Here is an 18,217-nt window from a genome sequence, read left to right on the forward strand (position 1 = left end):
AGGATTTTAATTTATGTTATCTGTTATCATTTTCTCGGTGTTGTCTAAAATTCATAAGAAATTGAACCAAAACAATAAATATCTGACCAAAGACACTGCAGAAGCCTTTCTAACTTCAAAACATTTTATTTTAACAAGCTACAGTAGAAATCAGTAAAGTTAAATAATTGTTATGCAAATCAGCACAATATTGTATTTCTGGATGGTGAGGAAGCTATGTTGGGTTAATGGATAAAAGAATATCTGGAGGTTGATGTTTAAAATGAGCCGCTTATCATGTGGGTACATTTTATTCCTCTCCAAAACAGTACCAAATTGGAAGTACCTTAGAAGAATTAGATGGCTATATGATTCCAGGAGAACAGTATCTCTGCCCCTATTACAGATCAATAGGAGGTTAATGTGAATGAATGAATCAATGAATGAATGTGGCTGCTCCTGCAAATCCTTTTCAATTAGCTGTTGAAATAAAAAACTCATCTGAGAAACTGCCCTAAAATAATAACACAAGTTTCCCATGCAAGCACATTGCCACTGAACAAGAGCATTCCTGTAGTTAAAGCCACTAGAGACAGTTTATAATTAATGCCAGATTTTTCACAGGTGCATTTTTTATATATTTTGTCAGGGTATTGGCATTTTGTCTGAAAGGTGCAACTTTGGTCCACACAGAATATACTGATAGAAGCAAGGTGTGATGTTAAATCTGCAAGTGAATTACACTTGGATAACTTCCAGAAAGATTATTTTATTTAAAAATTAACCTTTTGTCAATGTCAGAAAGTCTTCTCTACAATAATAGCTATGAACAGAAGGCTAAGTATCATTGCTTCATATATACCACTTCTTGATATTCTTCTTGGTAACTCATACTTCTCTTTCCTGAAAAGTAAAATGTTACCCTATCTTGAACCACCAAAGTGATGAGCTGTTTTTCACTGACTTGTACATGGCCTTTTAAAACACTGATTCTGGGGACTGGCAGACCTGGTGAGTAATTCTGGCTTACAGTACAGCATATGCACAGTGTTTACAGTGGTTTAGAAAACATGCCAAAATACTGCTTTTTAAAATTCTGTCATATTCACATAGGTATCTTGTTTATTGTAGAAGTTTAATATCTGTACTCCACCTGTCTAAACAAGCAGAGCAGTCGACTGATTCATGGTTAACGCTTCCCAAGGAACCTCTATACTAGAAGTGGGACACTGGAGAAAACAACTAGTCTGACATCTTTTGTTTGTGACAACAAAATTAACCACAAACCACAAATTGTTTAGGGCTTCAGTGTGTTGATAGATATTCAAGGTCTAGAAAAAATATTTTTTACTGCACACAGATTTGTACTAATACAGTAGCATAATTAAGGAAATCACCCTGCAAATGTCTCCTGCAGGCACATAGAAACCATTTGTTAGAAATCTGTGGCATGCAGAATATTATGATCAAGATCCCTTAAAGAATTCTGTGCAGATTCTGTTCACCTGTATTTTTTTCTCAGTATGGATTCTACTGCCATTGCACTGTTGTGATTTAATGCTGCTTTTTCATAAAATGTAAAGTTAATCTATGGCTGTTTTAACACCAGAATGGCATTTCTGCTGTCCTCAGCCAGAAGAATTTTCAGCCAGTGCCTATGCAATACTATCAATTGCAATGTCATATGAAATTCCAGTTTTTCTCTGTGAATCCTTACTCAGAGATCAAACATGCATCTGTCAAACTTTGTTCTCCTATAACTCTACTGTTTAAGATGTAGCTCCACAATATTTTATTGCTACAGGCTCTGATGCCATGCTGGCCTCTATTGCTATTAGCCCATGATGTGAGTCCACAACACACAACTTTACTGTAGCTGGGCTGAAATGTTACATTGGCCAGCCAGACACAGAATTTGAAGACAGAAATTAAAGGATATTTTTACAAATTTTATGCATTTATGCAACCCTGGAAACATGTATAGTAATAAGGCATATTGAGAGGAAATGGAGAACTATGGAGTGTTGAGATAAAGAAAACAGAGCAAAGATACTGAACTTGAAGTGAGGTCATGAATTCTCAGAAAAAGAAAGAGCTGTAATTTCTAGTTTGAAACTTAAAACCATTATTATTTTAAGAATACTTGTAGGACTCAGAAAAGTAATATTCATATATTCAGCAAAATAGTTCTGTTTGTGAAGAACAGCAAAGAAATGTTAGAGGTGACAGAATGACACACAGAGTGTCATTTGGACTTCAGCTGTCATTTGGGAGCCAGCTCAGACTCTGATGGCTCATGTGCCATCCATGCCCTCAGAGTTCAGGAGTTACTGGGATATAACAGTGCTTTCCTTTTCTTTCCTCAGGTCTGTGAGAATCACAACAAATGAAACTTGACTCTTGCATACAAACTGATGGAAGCCACATTTGTAGCATTTCTCAGACCTCTCCTGGAGAGAGCAAGGATCTCTTCATTTTAAGTCTCATCCTGGGTATCTTCTTTAACAAAAATTTGAAGTTCTTAATAACTTTAAAGGAGTATCTACTACTTTATCAAATTTGTCTCAAATCAGCCTATGTGCTCAAAACCTATTAACAGGACATGTGTGCTATGGTTGCACAAATCTCCTTTCCTTACTAAACTAGGCCAAATACCTCTAAGAAGCCAAATGAAAGTTCAATCTTTTAGAAATTACATGAAAAAAAAATTTCTTTTTGACAATCCTACCAAATTTAGTATCATGTTAATCCTACTATTCAAATATGCAGGAATAAATAAGAAATTATATTCTTTACATGCATTTTTGACTCTTTCTCTATGCTTCTACATGATAAGTAATTTTCAATCAAGCTGTTTAGAACACCTGAGATATTCCTCAGCAAATGATTGCCTTCTCTGAGCCCAGTCAATATTGACACCATGAGGCATGCATCACCATGCATTCAGATGCATTTTGCATTTTGATTGAAGAACAAACCACTCCAGGCTGTCAGACACACGTAGCCCAGGCAGGATGCATGCATTCTGCTTTGTACTTTGCCAAGGGAACTCTAAACTGGCAAAATTTTAGTTGAGGACCAAATATTCAAGAATCTGGAGATGATGGAGAGCCTTGATAATATCAACTCTATTTTAGAGTTGCTGCTTACAATTTTGTTTTGTAGGTTTTCTTGAAGAATACAAAAACTTCTAAAAACACTGCATGCCCAAAGAAGGGAGCCTGAAATAAAGATAAACAAGTTGACTGAATACTGAGGCAAAAAGGAAATAGCTGTGTAGATAAAGCTGTTGGACAGCTTTATAAATAGAAGTCAGTGGATCACAAAAAAAACCCAAACAAAACAGCACAACCTCTATTTTACTAAGGTTTTTAAAAATATATAATTCTACTATTTTAAAGTTATCATTCATGTGCTACAAAGGAAGTTTCTAAAACTGAAATATGTTTATATTCTAGAGACTGTTCTTAGTAGAGCCTGGCCAACTACAGCTGCTCAAAGACAGGCAACGATACAGTAGTGAAATGAAATAAAGTCTTTGAAAAGAGGGCAATACTTCTGCTGGTTCCTAAACTGCATAAAGAAGCATTAATGCAAAACCCCAGGACACAACTGGCTAGATTCATAAGCAAGAAATGGTGGAAGTGATGCCACCTTTCATCCTAAAGTCCAGTCACTAATGCATTCATCTGGGAGAAGGCACTAGGCAGAGAAGACCCGTGCCTGTTTGAGGAGACTTTCAGAAGGGATTTTGAAATAAACCTCCTTGTTTTGTTTCATCTAAGTCTACACTGAGTCAGAATGACTCAAGTCTGATATGTAAACCACACACTGGGGAGATGGGACATCCTAGACTTTTAATCTCTGTTCAGATAGACATTTAACATTCTTGAAGTGAAACAACTAAATCAGAGAAGAGTACCCCAAATACCCTGTGAAAATCTGGTTAGATCAGATCTGTGGGAAGTGTTGAGCCTACAAAAAATAAGACGTGTCCCCTTACAGACTGTAACTGATTGGCTACTGGATAAGACAGCAGTTCCTGTTGTTTTCTGTTTTGTTATCCTAATGTTTTCTTTCCTCTCAGTTTGGCAGTCAGTTTGATAAATAAAAATCAGTTATAGGCACAGACTTTCTCAGAATTAATGGACAAGTTTTGCAGATGTGATGATAATGCCAAGAAATTAGCTTCAGTTCTCGTTTTCTTAACAGAAACTCCTAAGCAAACACATTGTTACTTTTAAAGAACATAAAGAAATTTAACAATCTAAAGGTGTGTCACTTTCTTCTTACAGTGATTGATCCAGAGTTGCTGATACCTCAGCAGAAATTTTGAACAGTTTTGTGCTAAAGGAATATTACACGTAACAGATTTTCTGTCTTTATTTCTTATTATAAGTTTGGGGGTTTTGGATGACGAGAAAATTCTGCTTAGAAGCTTAGTAATGTGTTTCCATGTTTATTTGTCAGGTATTTTCAAATTCGTCCCAATGGCAACTCATTGTGATACAATGTGAGTTATTTTTATGATTTCAAAGTAGCAGCATTGTTTATCACTTCTGGTACTATCTGCAATAGTTTAAAAGCTGCATTGGAACATTGTACTTCTACAAGTTTGAACTCACTTTTTTGGAGTTGTCTTTTCTTTTTTCTTTTTTCTTTTTTCTTTTTTCTCTTTGCTCCTTTCTCCTTTCCTTTCCTTTCCTTTCCTTTCCTTTCCTTTCCTTTCCTTTCCTTTCCTTTCCTTTCCTTTCCTTTCCTTTCCTTTCCTTTCCTTTCCTTTCCTTTCCTTTCCTTTCCTTTCCTTTCCCCTTCCCCTTCCCCTTCCCCATTCTTTTTTAAGGAATTATCCTACGTTTTTCTGCTCAAAAGAATGTGGTTTGCTTCTGTAATCCTATACAAGCAATGGTTAATGTTTTGCATGAGTTAATTAATTTTTACAAATCACAACAAAAGGAAGCATCATAGAAGAAATTTTCACTTCCTGTTAACAAGGACACATGCTGTTGAATATCTGTTCACCATATTTTAATGAACTACAATATCTTGGCAAAATAACAGACAACACCCTTTCTTTCTCTGACAAGGCTTGTGAGAGAGGAAAACAATCTGGCTGTAGGATTGCACAATTGCTGTCAATAAAACAACTGCTCCAATAAATATATATTACTCACTTTTTCTTTTTAAAAAGCAGTAAATATGTCTGTAAACTTTACCCAGTAGTGTAATTTTTCAACAAGATGTCCAGGTCGTCTGTTGGGTTGCTGTTATGTCACCTTTCATGCTCTTTAAGACTTCTGTCAATATAAGACAGTCTGGAATCACCTCAGTGGAACAATGTTCTTTACTGCTGAATTACTTAATTGAGTAGAAGTGGATGCAGAGGCTAAACCAAAGAGCCATTTCCTTGGATTTTCTTTACCATGTGGATTACATACAGCAGTAGACATTTTGGATTTAATTTCTTTGAATAGGAAGGATAAAAATCCAATAAACAAGGTGTATACCCTGCGTCTCTGCTCTGAGAACTGGGTGAGCAGCTGCAGTAAGTAGATGTACATAGCATCATTTTCCCAAGATTAATTTCTTAAATAAAAACTAAATTATCTCAAATATTATTTCTTTATGTTAACCTACTGAACTTCTTTTAACCTGAAGCTGCCATGAAAAACTGCTTGGAAAAAAAAAAAAAAAAAGAAACATTTTTCTTTTGCTTCCAAATGAACAAACTGGATTTTTAATACTGATGGCTCTGTAGCCATTTTCACTCTGATACAGCTCATCCAACTCACACATTTCTTGTAACTTCAAGCAGCTTAGACTGTGTTTTCATCTGGTGAGTTAGGGTAATGTTGACAGGAGAAATATATACATGCTGATGAGACACTGGCTCTCCTAGATGATAATTTTTTATTATTATTCTCCATAATGATATGTTGGAAGTATTTAAAAAGGTAAATTATGGTTTGGGTTGAGGTTTCCTTCTTCATTTACAGAAGCCTAGTTCCAAAGACTGGAAGCTGATGCTTTCTTCAGGGTTGCATATTTGAGACTTTTCATATTGTCTTGAAAAGGACACCATAAACATGTTACATGTGCCTAACAAGCAGTACAAAATAATGTTATAAACACATTAGATCACCCCTCAGTGTTTATACTTGTGCCAAATTCCTGAAGGTATGATACTGTTAGAACAAACCACAGCAGACTAAATGCAATCAATTTTACAAGTGTACCTTATGGAATAAATGAGTAAAGCATACATGTGTTGAATAATGTTTGTGTTGCAGATGTTCATTTAGTATCTGTTTGTGCATTCATAGTTCCAGGCTTCCCATCTGAACATATCTATTCTAATGAAGCTTTGGCAGCAGCTTCAGTTGCAATGTCATACGGGTTGGTACTTGCTGTCTGTGTCTAGTGCCTCAAAGAATAACAAACAATATTAAACAAACCCAAACTTCAGTGCTAATGAGCAAGACATCCCCACTCTGCTCCAGGTGTTTTACTGACATACAAAATCAGGACTAGACAATTGCCCTCTGACTCCCAGATCACATTCAAATAGTGACTAGACACAACAGGGAGTTTAGGAGAGTTTAAAATAAAAATAGTAATAAAAAAATCATCATTAGATGTATTTGTCACAGAAATTTAGTAGTGCTTCCCCCAGTTTTTTTAACCTGCAACAAGCAATAGAAGCAGTTTGTATCACTGAAAGATATGGCAATCAATCAATTTCTCTGGCACAGATTGTGCTTTTTAAGGCAAAACCCAGAAACTGATGAGAGATTGCTATCAATACCTTTCTACAGGTGAAGGAATGTCTCTTTAGCAACTGAGTCCCAGGCCAGCAGACTGTAACAACAGATGAAGTAATTCAGACTAGTTAACTTTCAAGCTTAACTGCACTGCTACAGTCAACAGTGCATGAATGCTGCCCAACTGCATGAAATCCAATTGTTTTATCAGCTCCTATTAAGTTTTTCTTTAGAGTATATCATATGATTGCAGCTTTCCCTGTAATTCTTTTGTAATTATGGGGAGTATTTCCTATCCTTGATTAATTTGTGTTTTAGAGTTATGAAAGATTATTAATTCTCACTTGATAAACTCTGGTTTGCTCCTATGCCCTTGTGGGATGCTGTGAGACATTCACACCAATCTGTCCAAGGACTTAGGGCTTTGATGAACAGACAGAATGCAACTGTGCACCATTGGAATGCACAAATTTAATCACAAAAATGTACAGAGGGCATCGTGGTTTTGTTACTTTGCAATTTTTCAATATTTTACCTTGCAATCTTCATATTCTCTTTATGTTTATCTTGCTTTAGATGGAGCATAAATACCTGCAATGATTTCTCAGCAGGTAAATTAGTAGTTGAAAATGTGTGTTTCAAGTAAATGGACTATTTCCCAGTCACTTTGCTTCAAATAAGTTCAACTCTGGTTCCTATCCTTTAGCTATGTTTTCTGCCTAATATTAAGAATATTTTTTCTCTCTTTTTTCATCCTTCTTTGGCAGAAGGGCAAGTTTAGTAATTGTTTAACAACTAAACTGTAATAACCAAAGGATTTAATGACATAATCACTAAACAGCAATTATTTAATTACTAATGAGTTTTTTTTCTTCACTTCTCTAAGATTCCAAACTACTCTGTAAGCATCTCAAGGCTAAAGATACTAGTTAAAATGAATAGAATAGTTTCCAGAATAAACACAGTACTCATGTCTTTAGTGCTTAACCTCACAAGGAGAGGGACACTTCACTCATTCATCTAAAAAAATACATATATTTGAGAGGGAATTTACACAAAATAAACCATGTATTTCACCAGAAATATTTTCATATTTTACTAAACGATCATACTTTGGTGGGGGTTTTTTTGTCCTTTTTTTTGTGGGTTTTTTGTGGCTTTTTTTTTTGTTGTTGTTGTTGGGTTTTTGTTTGTTTTCTGTTTGTTTTAGTTTTGTGTTGTGTTTGGTTTTGTTTTTTTAACTTTTGGTTGGTTGCTTGGTTGGGTTTTTTTTTTTTTTTGTTCTTTTTGGACTTTTTAAATTAAGGGAATAATGGACATAAAACCTGAAAAAAAACCCAAATTCAAACTTGGGAGCATTCTAAGTTATTGGCCAGGGTGAGACAGCACTATAGACAAAAAGGCATGAGAAAACTGCATTACTTTTCATTGCACTATGTCACCTTTCGAATCAGAGATTTTCGTATGCAAATTCTGAGGCGAGGGAAACCGCAGCTCTTGGGGGTGCTGTGCTTCAGGGCAGTTTTCTCCAGCAACTGTGACTGCATTGCCCAGGTAAGGCTGTGTCCAGCGACATCCCACTGAAAGTAATGGCAATGTTTTACTCAATAAAGCTTTAGAAGAGTTGATCATGTATTTGACTGATATTTAACCCAGCGGGGAAATGAGAACACAGGTGCACAACGAACCTTCAGTCTGAACAGCATCGAGTATCTGTGCTGCTCCACTGACTGCAGCAGCACGCTGTGTGCTACATTCTCCGCTGCCTCTATTCGATGTCAACTGCGGGCACAGCTGTCCCTGGCTTTGTTCGGCCCCAGGGCTGTGGCGGGTTCCCGCTGCTGGCTGTCCGCAGGGAAAGGCCTGCCCGCCGCCCCGGGCTGCCCCGCGGCTCAGCGAGCGGGAACTGCGCCCGCGGTGCCGCTGAGGGGAACCGCGCTGGGCCCTGGGGCGCGCCCGGGACCGGGACGCGTTCTTCAAGAGCCCGTTCGGTGCTGGCGGCCCCGAGGGCAGCTGCAGTTGGAGCTGCAGGCTCAGCTCGCAGGAGAGCTCCGGCAGGAAGCCGTGAACTGCCGACCCTTTGCACAATAAAGGGCTCGAGGACCAGCGGCCCGGCCAGGTGAGGGACACACAGACAGGAGCCAACGACCCAGGAGTTTCATACCCTTAGACTGTGAGGGTATAAAAGCCCGGGATCCCTCCTGAGAGGTACCCTACTCGAGCTGCTATTTTATGATTTAGTTACTACACCACGATTAAACTATTTTAAGGCATTGCTAGGTAAAACCTGTGGCCGAGCTGGTAAGGAAATCTGGTCTGTGTCAGTGTGGGAGGTGCAGCTGCAAAAGGGCTTTGGTCCCAGCTCAAGGGGTGTGAATGTGACAGCCAAAGTGGTTCCTAGGTAGCGGAGCACACAATCTTAGAATGGTTTGGGTTGCAAGGGATCTTAAAGCTCATCTAGTTCCAAACCTCTTGCTGTGAGCAGGCACATGTAAAATGAGACCAATTGCTCAGAGCCTCATCCAACCTGGCCTTGAACATGTCCAGAGATGGGACAGACACAATTTCCTTGGGCAACCAGTTCCAGACCTTCACCACCCTCACAGTAAAGAATCTTTTCCTTAATATCCAATCCAAACCTACTCTCTTTCAATTTGAACCCATTCCCCCTGACCCTGTCACTGCATGCTCGGGGTAAATAGTTTGCCTCATTTGCCTCCTGCAAGTTACCTTCACCTACTGAAAGGTTGGAATTAGGTTACTATGAAAATCTTGTCTTTTTGAGGCTGAACAATCCCAAATCTCTAAAGCCTTTCCTCATAGAAGAGGTTTGCGTACCTCTGATCAAGTTGGTGGCCTTCTCTGGACTTGCTCCAACAGGTCCTTTCTGTGCTGGGACCCCAGAAAGAGATGCAGTACTGGAGGTGGAGCCTCACCACAGTGGAGGGGCAGAATCCTCTCCCTCCCATGCTGCCCACACTGCTTTGGATGCGGCCCAGGCCATGTTTGGCTTTCTGGGCTTTAAGTGAGCATTGACAGCTCATCTTAAGCCTTGAGTCCACCAGCATTTCCAAGTCCTTTTTGGCAGGGCTGCTCTCGATCTGTTCAGTCCCCAGCCTCTGTTGATACTGGCTGGTTTCCCTGACAGCATGGCAGTGGCCCTGTGTGCCCTCACCAAAGCAGAGAGCAGGCAGTGCGAGGCTGGGCTGGGGCTGCTGGGCACGAGGCCTGGCCTACCGCAGCAGTGCGGACCGGGTCATGAGGCCCAAAACCAGCAGCAGCTCCTGGTAGCAGGACTGTGAGGCGCGACACATGGCGGCGATGCTATACCAGGCTGTGATTCCCGGCGGTGTTGTGTTATACCAGGCTGTGAGGCCCGGCACATGGCGGCGGTGCCTATCGGGGTGTGAGGCCCAGCACATGGCGCAGGCCCCGCCCCGGCCCGGCCCGGCCCCGCCCCGATCGCGGGCACCGCGATGTGTCCGACCCGCGGTTCCCGTCAGGCAGCGCGCGGGGCTGCGGCCGCCCCCGCCTCCTGCCCGCGTTCCCTCGGCGGCGGCGGCGGCGCTGAGGTGGCGCCGCGCCCCGGTGAGGTGAGCGAGGCGCTTCAGCCGGCGCTGCCCCATCCCCCGCCTGCCCGGGCGGCAGGGAGTGGCTGTCCCGCCGCGGCCCCTACGGACGGGAAGCACGGTAAGGTCAGCCCGTTCCATGCCCCCGGCCCGCCCTGCCGCGCTCCCCGCGCGGCGGGAGCAGCGCTCGGAGGGGACGGACGCGGGGGGATTGTCGCCGGCGAGACCGGCGCCATCTTAGGTCGGAGCGTGGCCTGGCGTCCCCGAGCGGGGCCCCCGCGCTGTGAGGTCCCCCGCGAGCCGCCCGCGGGCCCCGCTGGCACCGTTCGGTTCTGCCCTCGAGGGCGGCCCGGGCAGGGCTCGCTCCGCCCGCAGTCGGCCGCGTGGGGCCCTCCCAAGGGCCCCGGGCGTTAACAGCAAGAGCGGCGCTGGCGGCGCGGCTCAGCTCGGCCTCCTCCCCGCCGGCCGTGGCTCTGCCGTTCGGGCCTCGCCCAAACCGGAGCCCCCGGCTCGAGCCGAGTGCCGGCGGTCACCGGCGCGGAACGCGGGGCGGTCCGGCTGCAGCGGCAGCTGTTCGCCTGCCCTCGGGACTCGGCTGCTGCCACGGCCTGGTACCACCGCGGCTCGGCGGCGTGAGCTGCTGGCGGGCTGGCACCGCCGATATTGCCCTTCCCTAGGCGGAGCTTGTGCCTTCTCATGGCACAGAGGGCAGCGCTGGCTCCTGAGGTTTGTGTTTAAGGGAAGTGGGTTTACGCTTTGGTTTTTTAACTATTTTCAGGTGCACTTTTACCTTGATCATTGTTTCTTTGCTACTAAACAAATGCAGCCCTCAATTAAAATCCAGTTGTTCCCAGTCCTGGTGGAGCTGTGGATTGTACACCCTTCATCAACTAATGCGGTGGAAAATTATGTGCCTGTATGGGACGTTATCTGAGAAATACATCATGTAGTCCATTGTGTGATCTGTGTTGTAAATAAGGTAACTTCTCTGGACGTTTGAAATGCAGGTATTAAAGTGGGGGGGAAATTATAATTTAGCTCTATGAGGAGTGGCTGAGGTCACTTGATCTAGAGAAGAGGAGGCTGAGGGGAGCCCTCATGGCAGTTCCCATGAGGGAAAGAGGAGGCACAGACACTGATCTCTGTGGTGACCAGTGACAGGACCCGAGGGAATGGTTTAAATGTGTAAGGGGAGATTTAGGTTAGATATTGGAAAAAGATTCTTCACCCAGGGAGTGGTTGAGTACTGGAAGAGGCTCCTCAGGGAAGTGGTTATAGCACCAAACCTTCCAGTTCCAGAAGAGTTTTGTCAATGCTCACAGGGACGTGATGGGATTCTTAGGGATGTCATGTGCAGGACTAAGGGTTGGACACTATGATCTTTGGGGAACCCTTCCAACTCAGAATATTCTGCCATTCTATATGAAATGGTGACAAGGCTAGTCTGACAAATTTCTGGTTAGTGTAAATGTCCTCACTCTTTGAGCTCACTACCCATTTCATTTTAATTATTTGACTTTAGGCCAATCCAAGGAAGTTTTGAGTATTGGAAGGCTCACTTGAGCTTAACGGTGGAACAGACAAATTCCCATTTGAAGTGGTAACAGGATTTTCAATAACTCTTAAGTCTTACTGTGGCTCTATCTACTGTAATTTTCTATAGTGCCAATTTCTGTCCATCCTTGTGGTGCTCTTCTACAGATCATTGTGCTGTTTTCACTACAGCTGTTATCCTCTTGATACATTTACTTAAATTAGATAATTTTTTGTTGTTTCTATGTGAGTGCTTTTAAATCCTAGCTTTAAAGAAAAAGAGGTTATAAATACAGTTGGCTTTTAATAAAGTTAGGTATTTTTAAATCTAACTGCCATGATAAAGATGGCTAAAATAGTGCTTTTAAAACAGTTATTTCATCAGAAGCTTATCGCTGTTTAGGGCAATGAGCTCTCATTTTGTAATCTGTCCTGTATCAGGTTTTTAGTTCATCACTTTTCTAGTAACTAAAATAGTGTTCCAGGGCTTGTGTTTTTTTGCAGGTTGTTGGTTATTTGTGCCTGCCTAATGAACTTCCATAGTTATGCTTAGTTTTAGATGGGCAGTTGCTTTTTAAAGCAATATCTTGATATAGTCTATAATGTTATTTTTAAAGTGTTTTAAAGAACTTGTTCACAATTTTGATGCTTTACCTTACAATACTAGTTTCAACACTTTCTTTGTGTCTATGCATACAGCATTGCATTGGAGCTTTGGACCTCTCAGTTCCATGGACTACCTTTAAGGAAATTTGTGTATAAACTTGAATATATGCTTATGCACATTAAAAAATTAGGAAGATAAAGTCTACTGTCAGTAGGTTTACTTTTTTTACACTGGTATCTGAACCACCACTGGGAAATATTTAAGCAGAGTGGGGGAAGGATTCACAGTTGGTTTTGTCTTCGAGAGCACTGCCAGCAGGATTCCTAGAATACATTTTGTGTGTTAATGTAGTTAAAAAAGCTAAAAATTTGGAAGCTATTTGTCCTCTAAACATGGATGTAGATGCTTCCTTTGGCAATGGAGACCACTTGCAGGAGCTGTTCCTGTACATCTCCTCTAATCCAATCAATTACCCCTTACTGCACTTTTGATTGTTCAGGCTACAGATTTTTGACTTCTCAGTTGTGCTGATAAAACTGTTACTAGGCCAGGTTATTTTTAACCTGCTCTGCTTCACACCATAGTTCTGTGTAAAGTTGGGTTGGCACAACTGAGGACACGGTGCAGGAGCAGGGCAGGAACTCATTAGGCCAGCCTTCTTCCCAGGAAAGAAGTCAGTGAAAGCTTGGCTTCAAATTATAACATTGCAATAAAAAAAATTAAAAGATGTGAAATTAATCATGATATTTGCCTTTTAAAAGATGCTCTGTATTTTGAGTCACCTTAAAGAGTATCTTAATGTGCATATCCTGATGCATAAAATGAAATATCCATAAGAGGTATCAGCAGTTGGTGTCACTTTCTAAAAGCCCATGGCTGTGTTATTAAATTTCTTTTAACTGTATTTAAGGAAAAAATTGGCTGTGTTACAGTGTAGATGAGGTTACATGTATCTTGTTAGGATTCTGCTAACATATATCATTGCTTGTGCCTATTTTATGTTTTTAGTAGAAATTGCATTGCATCCTCTGAGCACATTTTATAATTTATTCCTTTTTTCCCCTGAGGTCAAGTAATACTAAATTCTTAAAATACAAACACTGATCATTTATGTTGTCCGTCCTGTAAAAGAAGCCTCTGAAATAGTAATTTATTTTGCCTTAAAGCCTATTCAACTTTGCCTCAGTGTTATTAAAAAAAATGTTCTAAAGAATGCCCTACAGAGAAGAAAAAGTTTTAGAGTTAGGCTTGATTCTCTTTCCGAGACCTGGCGTGTGGCCTGTGTTGTCTCTATCAAGTGGAAATTCACTTCAGAATCTACCTTTTCCCCCATACAGTAATTTAGTTTAGTGTCCTGTTCTCTTTTCTAGCACCATGTCTGACTTCAGCACTCTCAGCTGATGGAGGAAGCAAGCGAGGAGTTCAGCTTTGTGTAGTGGGTCTGGCGCTGGCCAAAGGTGTAAATCCAGCAGACACAGAGCAGTCTGGGGATACAGGCATCATCAAGTCACCCCAGGGCATTTCTCTACTTTATTTCATCTCAGATCTTAACATGTGCTAACACCAGCAGCCCCATTCTCATACAAGTAGAGGATGATTGTCTGCTCCCCTGATAAGCTGTTACAGACTAATTATTTCTGATGTCTTATTAGATTATTGGTACTCCATGTAAAGAAACAGCAAAATTTCTTACTTATTTTGTTGTTCAGAAATACATTCAAGGTTATGTTAAAAGAATAAAAACTTTATTGGCCATCTCTGTTTATTTAAAAAACAAATAAAATCAATTGTGATAAGATAGGCTGATGTAAATTTGGTTAATTCCAAAAAGTACATGTTTTTCATGACTAGTTCTAGACATGACTTTTTTAATACAAGAAAACATCTACAGGCATGAGGGACTGCAGCTAATGAGATCTGTCCAAATTTTTATCATGTTTAATTGCTAATGGAAACAGCATGCAGTGCATTGTAGGTACAGCTTGGGGATTTTGCTGTTGTGGAGTTTTTGGTTTTTTTTTTTTTTGTTTAAAGTGCTTTTTATGGGTGGTTTGCTTGTTCATGTTGATGTTCTTTTGTGGGTATTTGGGAATTTTGTGTAGGTTTTGTTAGGGTTTAAAGAAAATGTGACCTTATGGGAAGCCTTGGCAAAGTCTTAGAAAATTTGGGAGGCTGTGAGTTTGGGCAGGGTTTTGTTTTGTTTGTGCTGGGCTTTTTAAGATGCAAAGAAAATTTGTAATCAGTAATCAAAAAAAAGTTGTAATCAATGTTTCACTAACTCAGTTATGTGCTTTGTAGAAGGCCCTTCATGTTTCTTGTGAATGACTTACCTGGAATTTTTAAAAAGATAAAAAAGATACCTTTCACTGTGGTGTCAGAGGCTTCCTCTGAAAGTCACTGGTGCTTTATACAAGAATAGCTTAAATTCTGTGGAGTATATCTTTGGTCTTTTCTCTTTAATAGCAAAGATGAGCATCCAAGTAATTGTCAGAATGGTGATGTGGCATCAGTCTTTGAAGATCTCCTGTGTCAGATCATGTTCAATCTGTAAAGAACATGGAGGGAGGGAGACCATTCTATGGGAATTATTGACAACTGCAGTATTCCTTATTGAGCAGTGAAGTATTTCATGAAAGTACTGAATGTTTTGGTGTGTGTGGTTTTTTTGTTTTTTTCACTGTCTAGTCTCAAGATGGCAGAATTATTTATGGAATGTGAAGAAGAGGAGCTAGAACCCTGGCAAAAGAGAGTGAGAGAAGTAGAAGAGGATGATGAGGACGATGATGATGAGCCAATCTTTGTTGGGGAAATCTCCAGCTCAAAGCCAGCCACTACATGTAAGACAACACTTTTCCATAATTTAAAACAGAACTTTCAAAGTATAGAAAGTTAAACTTAGTTTGGAAGTATAGAATTCTTAATAGTATGACTTAAAACATTCCACACCTTAAAGCTGTACGACTCTGTCTTACTGAAAATCAGAATTCTTAAGAAATTCTGTCTTAAATTAAACCAGTCCCAGGTTATGCACAGCTCTGGTTACTTCTAACCTTGAATCTCTGAGGTCAAAATAAGGACATTTGAAGGTTTTAGCATTAGTGACAGAGTTTAAAAGCTCCTATATACAGTGCTGAAATAATGCATGCAATTGCTTACATAGTATAGTTAAAATTTAGTTATATATTTGGGAGTGTCTCCCTCATAAAAGAATGTGCATGAATTGAAGTCTTCCTGTTACACTCTTTTTTTTTTTTTCTCCACCTCTCATTTCATATGTTGGTGAACATCATTCTGACAAAACCAAGATGACTTTCTTCAGTGTCTATAATAGAAGCACAATCTGGAAAGTGACTAATATGAAAATACTGAAAGCCTGTCTGTGAAGTACAAGATTTTTATTGATAAATTTACCCATCCTTTGTGAAATGGAGTTTTTTCATCAAGTTCCTTAGTTTTGTCCCAAATGCAGGTAGTGCAGGGAGTAAGGTTAGGTGGTTGTGATGACAGGAGATGTTTCAGAATTCCGTGTTTGTCCTATGCTTGGGGTTTGGCAGGTAAGTAAAGAATAACATTTTTTCTTGTTATTTTAATTAACTTTAGTAATGAAACTTTTTTTTGTGTATCCATCCTGTAGTCAATTTTTAAGAGCTGTGACCTAAGGTCTCCCTAGCAGTCACATACCCAGGACTTGGCCTGGTGAGGTTTACTCCTCACAGTTTCTGCCTTATCTCTACTAATGCTTGTAGCTCAGATTTCCATAGTAGTTTTCTGAAGGTGTAAAATTTGCAGCAAAGGATCTCAAGACAAAATGTTACATGAGGCTGTTTGTCACACTGCTGCGTGGATTTCAGAGCTGTTACCAGCTGTTCAGTCATTTTAGTTCACTATACTTTCATCTTGCATCTATCACTTTTTTGCTCACTAGGATAGCAAGTTTAAGGCTTCTTACACAAGACTAAAAAAGTGAAAAAATTATTTTAAGTATGAGAAGAATACAGAATCTTATAAGTACTCTCCCCAGAAAATATTTTTTTAAGAGTGAATATTTTAAAAATACTCTGGATACTCTGAAAAATTTGAAGACTGTTTTAAAATTATTTGAAGTTTTCTGCAGTTACAAACAAATAGAATGTCTGAAAAATACCCTGTTTTTTGGAAGGTCTAGAGACCTGTGGATTGCTGTTGGTCATTGGCAGTAGGTCATGGCATACAACAACTATTAAGGCACTAGCTTGTGTTGGAACAACAAACATGCCAAGTTTGATTGCAGTTGTTGTAGCCTCCAAGTTTTTTTGTAGTGAAAGGATAGAAATAATTCAGTGATATAATATAGTGAAAACTATAATTTTGATATGATTCTGTGAACTTCAAGAACTTGGGTAAAAGATGGAGACTTAAAATGGTTGCTTCTTATTCTAGTGCTGTCCATACTCGGTCCTGACACAAATAAAATCACTTATGGTATAACTTGTTACTTTATCTTTTTTCCTTCCCTTTCCTCAACTTTTCTCTTTTTAATCTTCTACTTCACTATCAAAAACAGCTATGGAAGAATGACCTCAGTTCTTCTCTGGCTTGTAAGTAGTACTACCTGGCACTAGTCAGGCTTCAGTTTGTTATCGGTGATAGGCAAGATACTGTGAGCTCAGCTTTGCTTATCACTGTTTAATTTGCACCTGATCAGATGAAAAATTGATGACAAATAGAAACTCACATATTAGTCTTAATTTTTCTGAAAGGTGTGGTTTCTACAATGCATTGCATTTTCTTAGCCTTTTCCTGACAGTACAGTTACTAGTTTTCGTACAGACTGTGTGGAAAGCTTGAAGGAAATAGTAAATACTCCAACTTTGACCTGCTGTCAGAGAGCTGTGTAGTATCAAGTGTCCCTTCTGATGTACTGGAGGATTGTTTTGGCCAGGTTGAAAAGTAGTTCACACTTTGTTTCCTTTACCTTTTTCTGCAACTGCTCATTTTTCCTACAGTTACCGCTTGTTGTTCTTGCTTCCTATTTCATAATGATACAAGCCTGTTATTTGTTACTGTTTGAAAATGTTACTCTGCATGTCAGCATGCTTGTGCTTTAGTGCTGTTTTACCTAAACGGGACAAGTACCACTTTGATGGAAGAGGGGAAAGTGCACATCAAGTCTGTGATGAGTCAGTTGAGTCATGTAAATGTAGTTTATCATTTCAATTAACTGGCTTTCTGAAATGTTCTTTTTAAAAACAATAAAATCTACCTTTGTAATTTAGAATGTGTGCACATCAGATGTCTTGACTATGCTTTGTAAGACATAACTTTTATAAAAGTTTTCTTTTGTAGATAGATGATGCTTTAGTTTAATTTCACTCTGGAATTCATGTATGAGGTATAGATTTGTTAACACTTACAAAATGTATGTATTCAGGTAAATACCAAAATGATTTAATCCTGGTTTGTAGTTACTGTTATGTTGAAGTAAAAGTAGTATTACTATTACAGCACCAAATTTTGTCATATCTTAAAAAATGCAAACCTGCTTGAATATGTTGGTTGCAGCTGCTTTTTTATTAGTGTGATCTAAATGCAGGTGACAGGTTGAAAGCTGTGGTGTTCTGAGCTCTACTGCTATTAGATGTATTTATCAACTGGTGAAGTGTATGCTAATGGGCCATTGGTGGTGGAAATAGCCTTAAAGTTATTAAACACAATGTGTAGATACTCTGAGATGTATTGTTTGTGAACCTGATATCATTTGACCCTTGTTTGAGAAGTTACTTCAAGCC

At 40.0% G+C, this 18,217-nt stretch overlaps 1 protein-coding gene across 4 annotated transcripts in view; it reads left to right on the forward strand.

Annotated features, from left to right (window-relative positions):
- Nucleotides 1-10,304: 10,304 nt before the first annotated feature.
- Nucleotides 10,305-18,217, forward strand: part of ZNF280D (zinc finger protein 280D) — a 40,054-nt gene continuing 32,141 nt past the window's right edge. For 2 of the 4 annotated variants that reach the window (XM_036389362.2, XM_036389365.2), the window contains exons 1-2: nt 10,308-10,430; nt 15,135-15,286. In XM_036389362.2, coding sequence (XP_036245255.1) covers nt 15,142-15,286 — 145 coding nt within the window. In that variant the 5' untranslated portion in view covers nt 10,308-10,430; nt 15,135-15,141. Of the gene's footprint in view, nt 10,431-15,134; nt 15,287-16,992; nt 17,027-18,217 lie in introns of all 4 variants that reach the window. The other 2 variants (XM_054516219.1, XR_004980874.2) reach the window with 2 other exon arrangements.

Source organism: Molothrus ater, chromosome 13 (assembly GCF_012460135.2).
Source record: "Molothrus ater isolate BHLD 08-10-18 breed brown headed cowbird chromosome 13, BPBGC_Mater_1.1, whole genome shotgun sequence".
In the NCBI taxonomy this organism is placed as follows: domain Eukaryota; kingdom Metazoa; phylum Chordata; class Aves; order Passeriformes; family Icteridae; genus Molothrus; species Molothrus ater.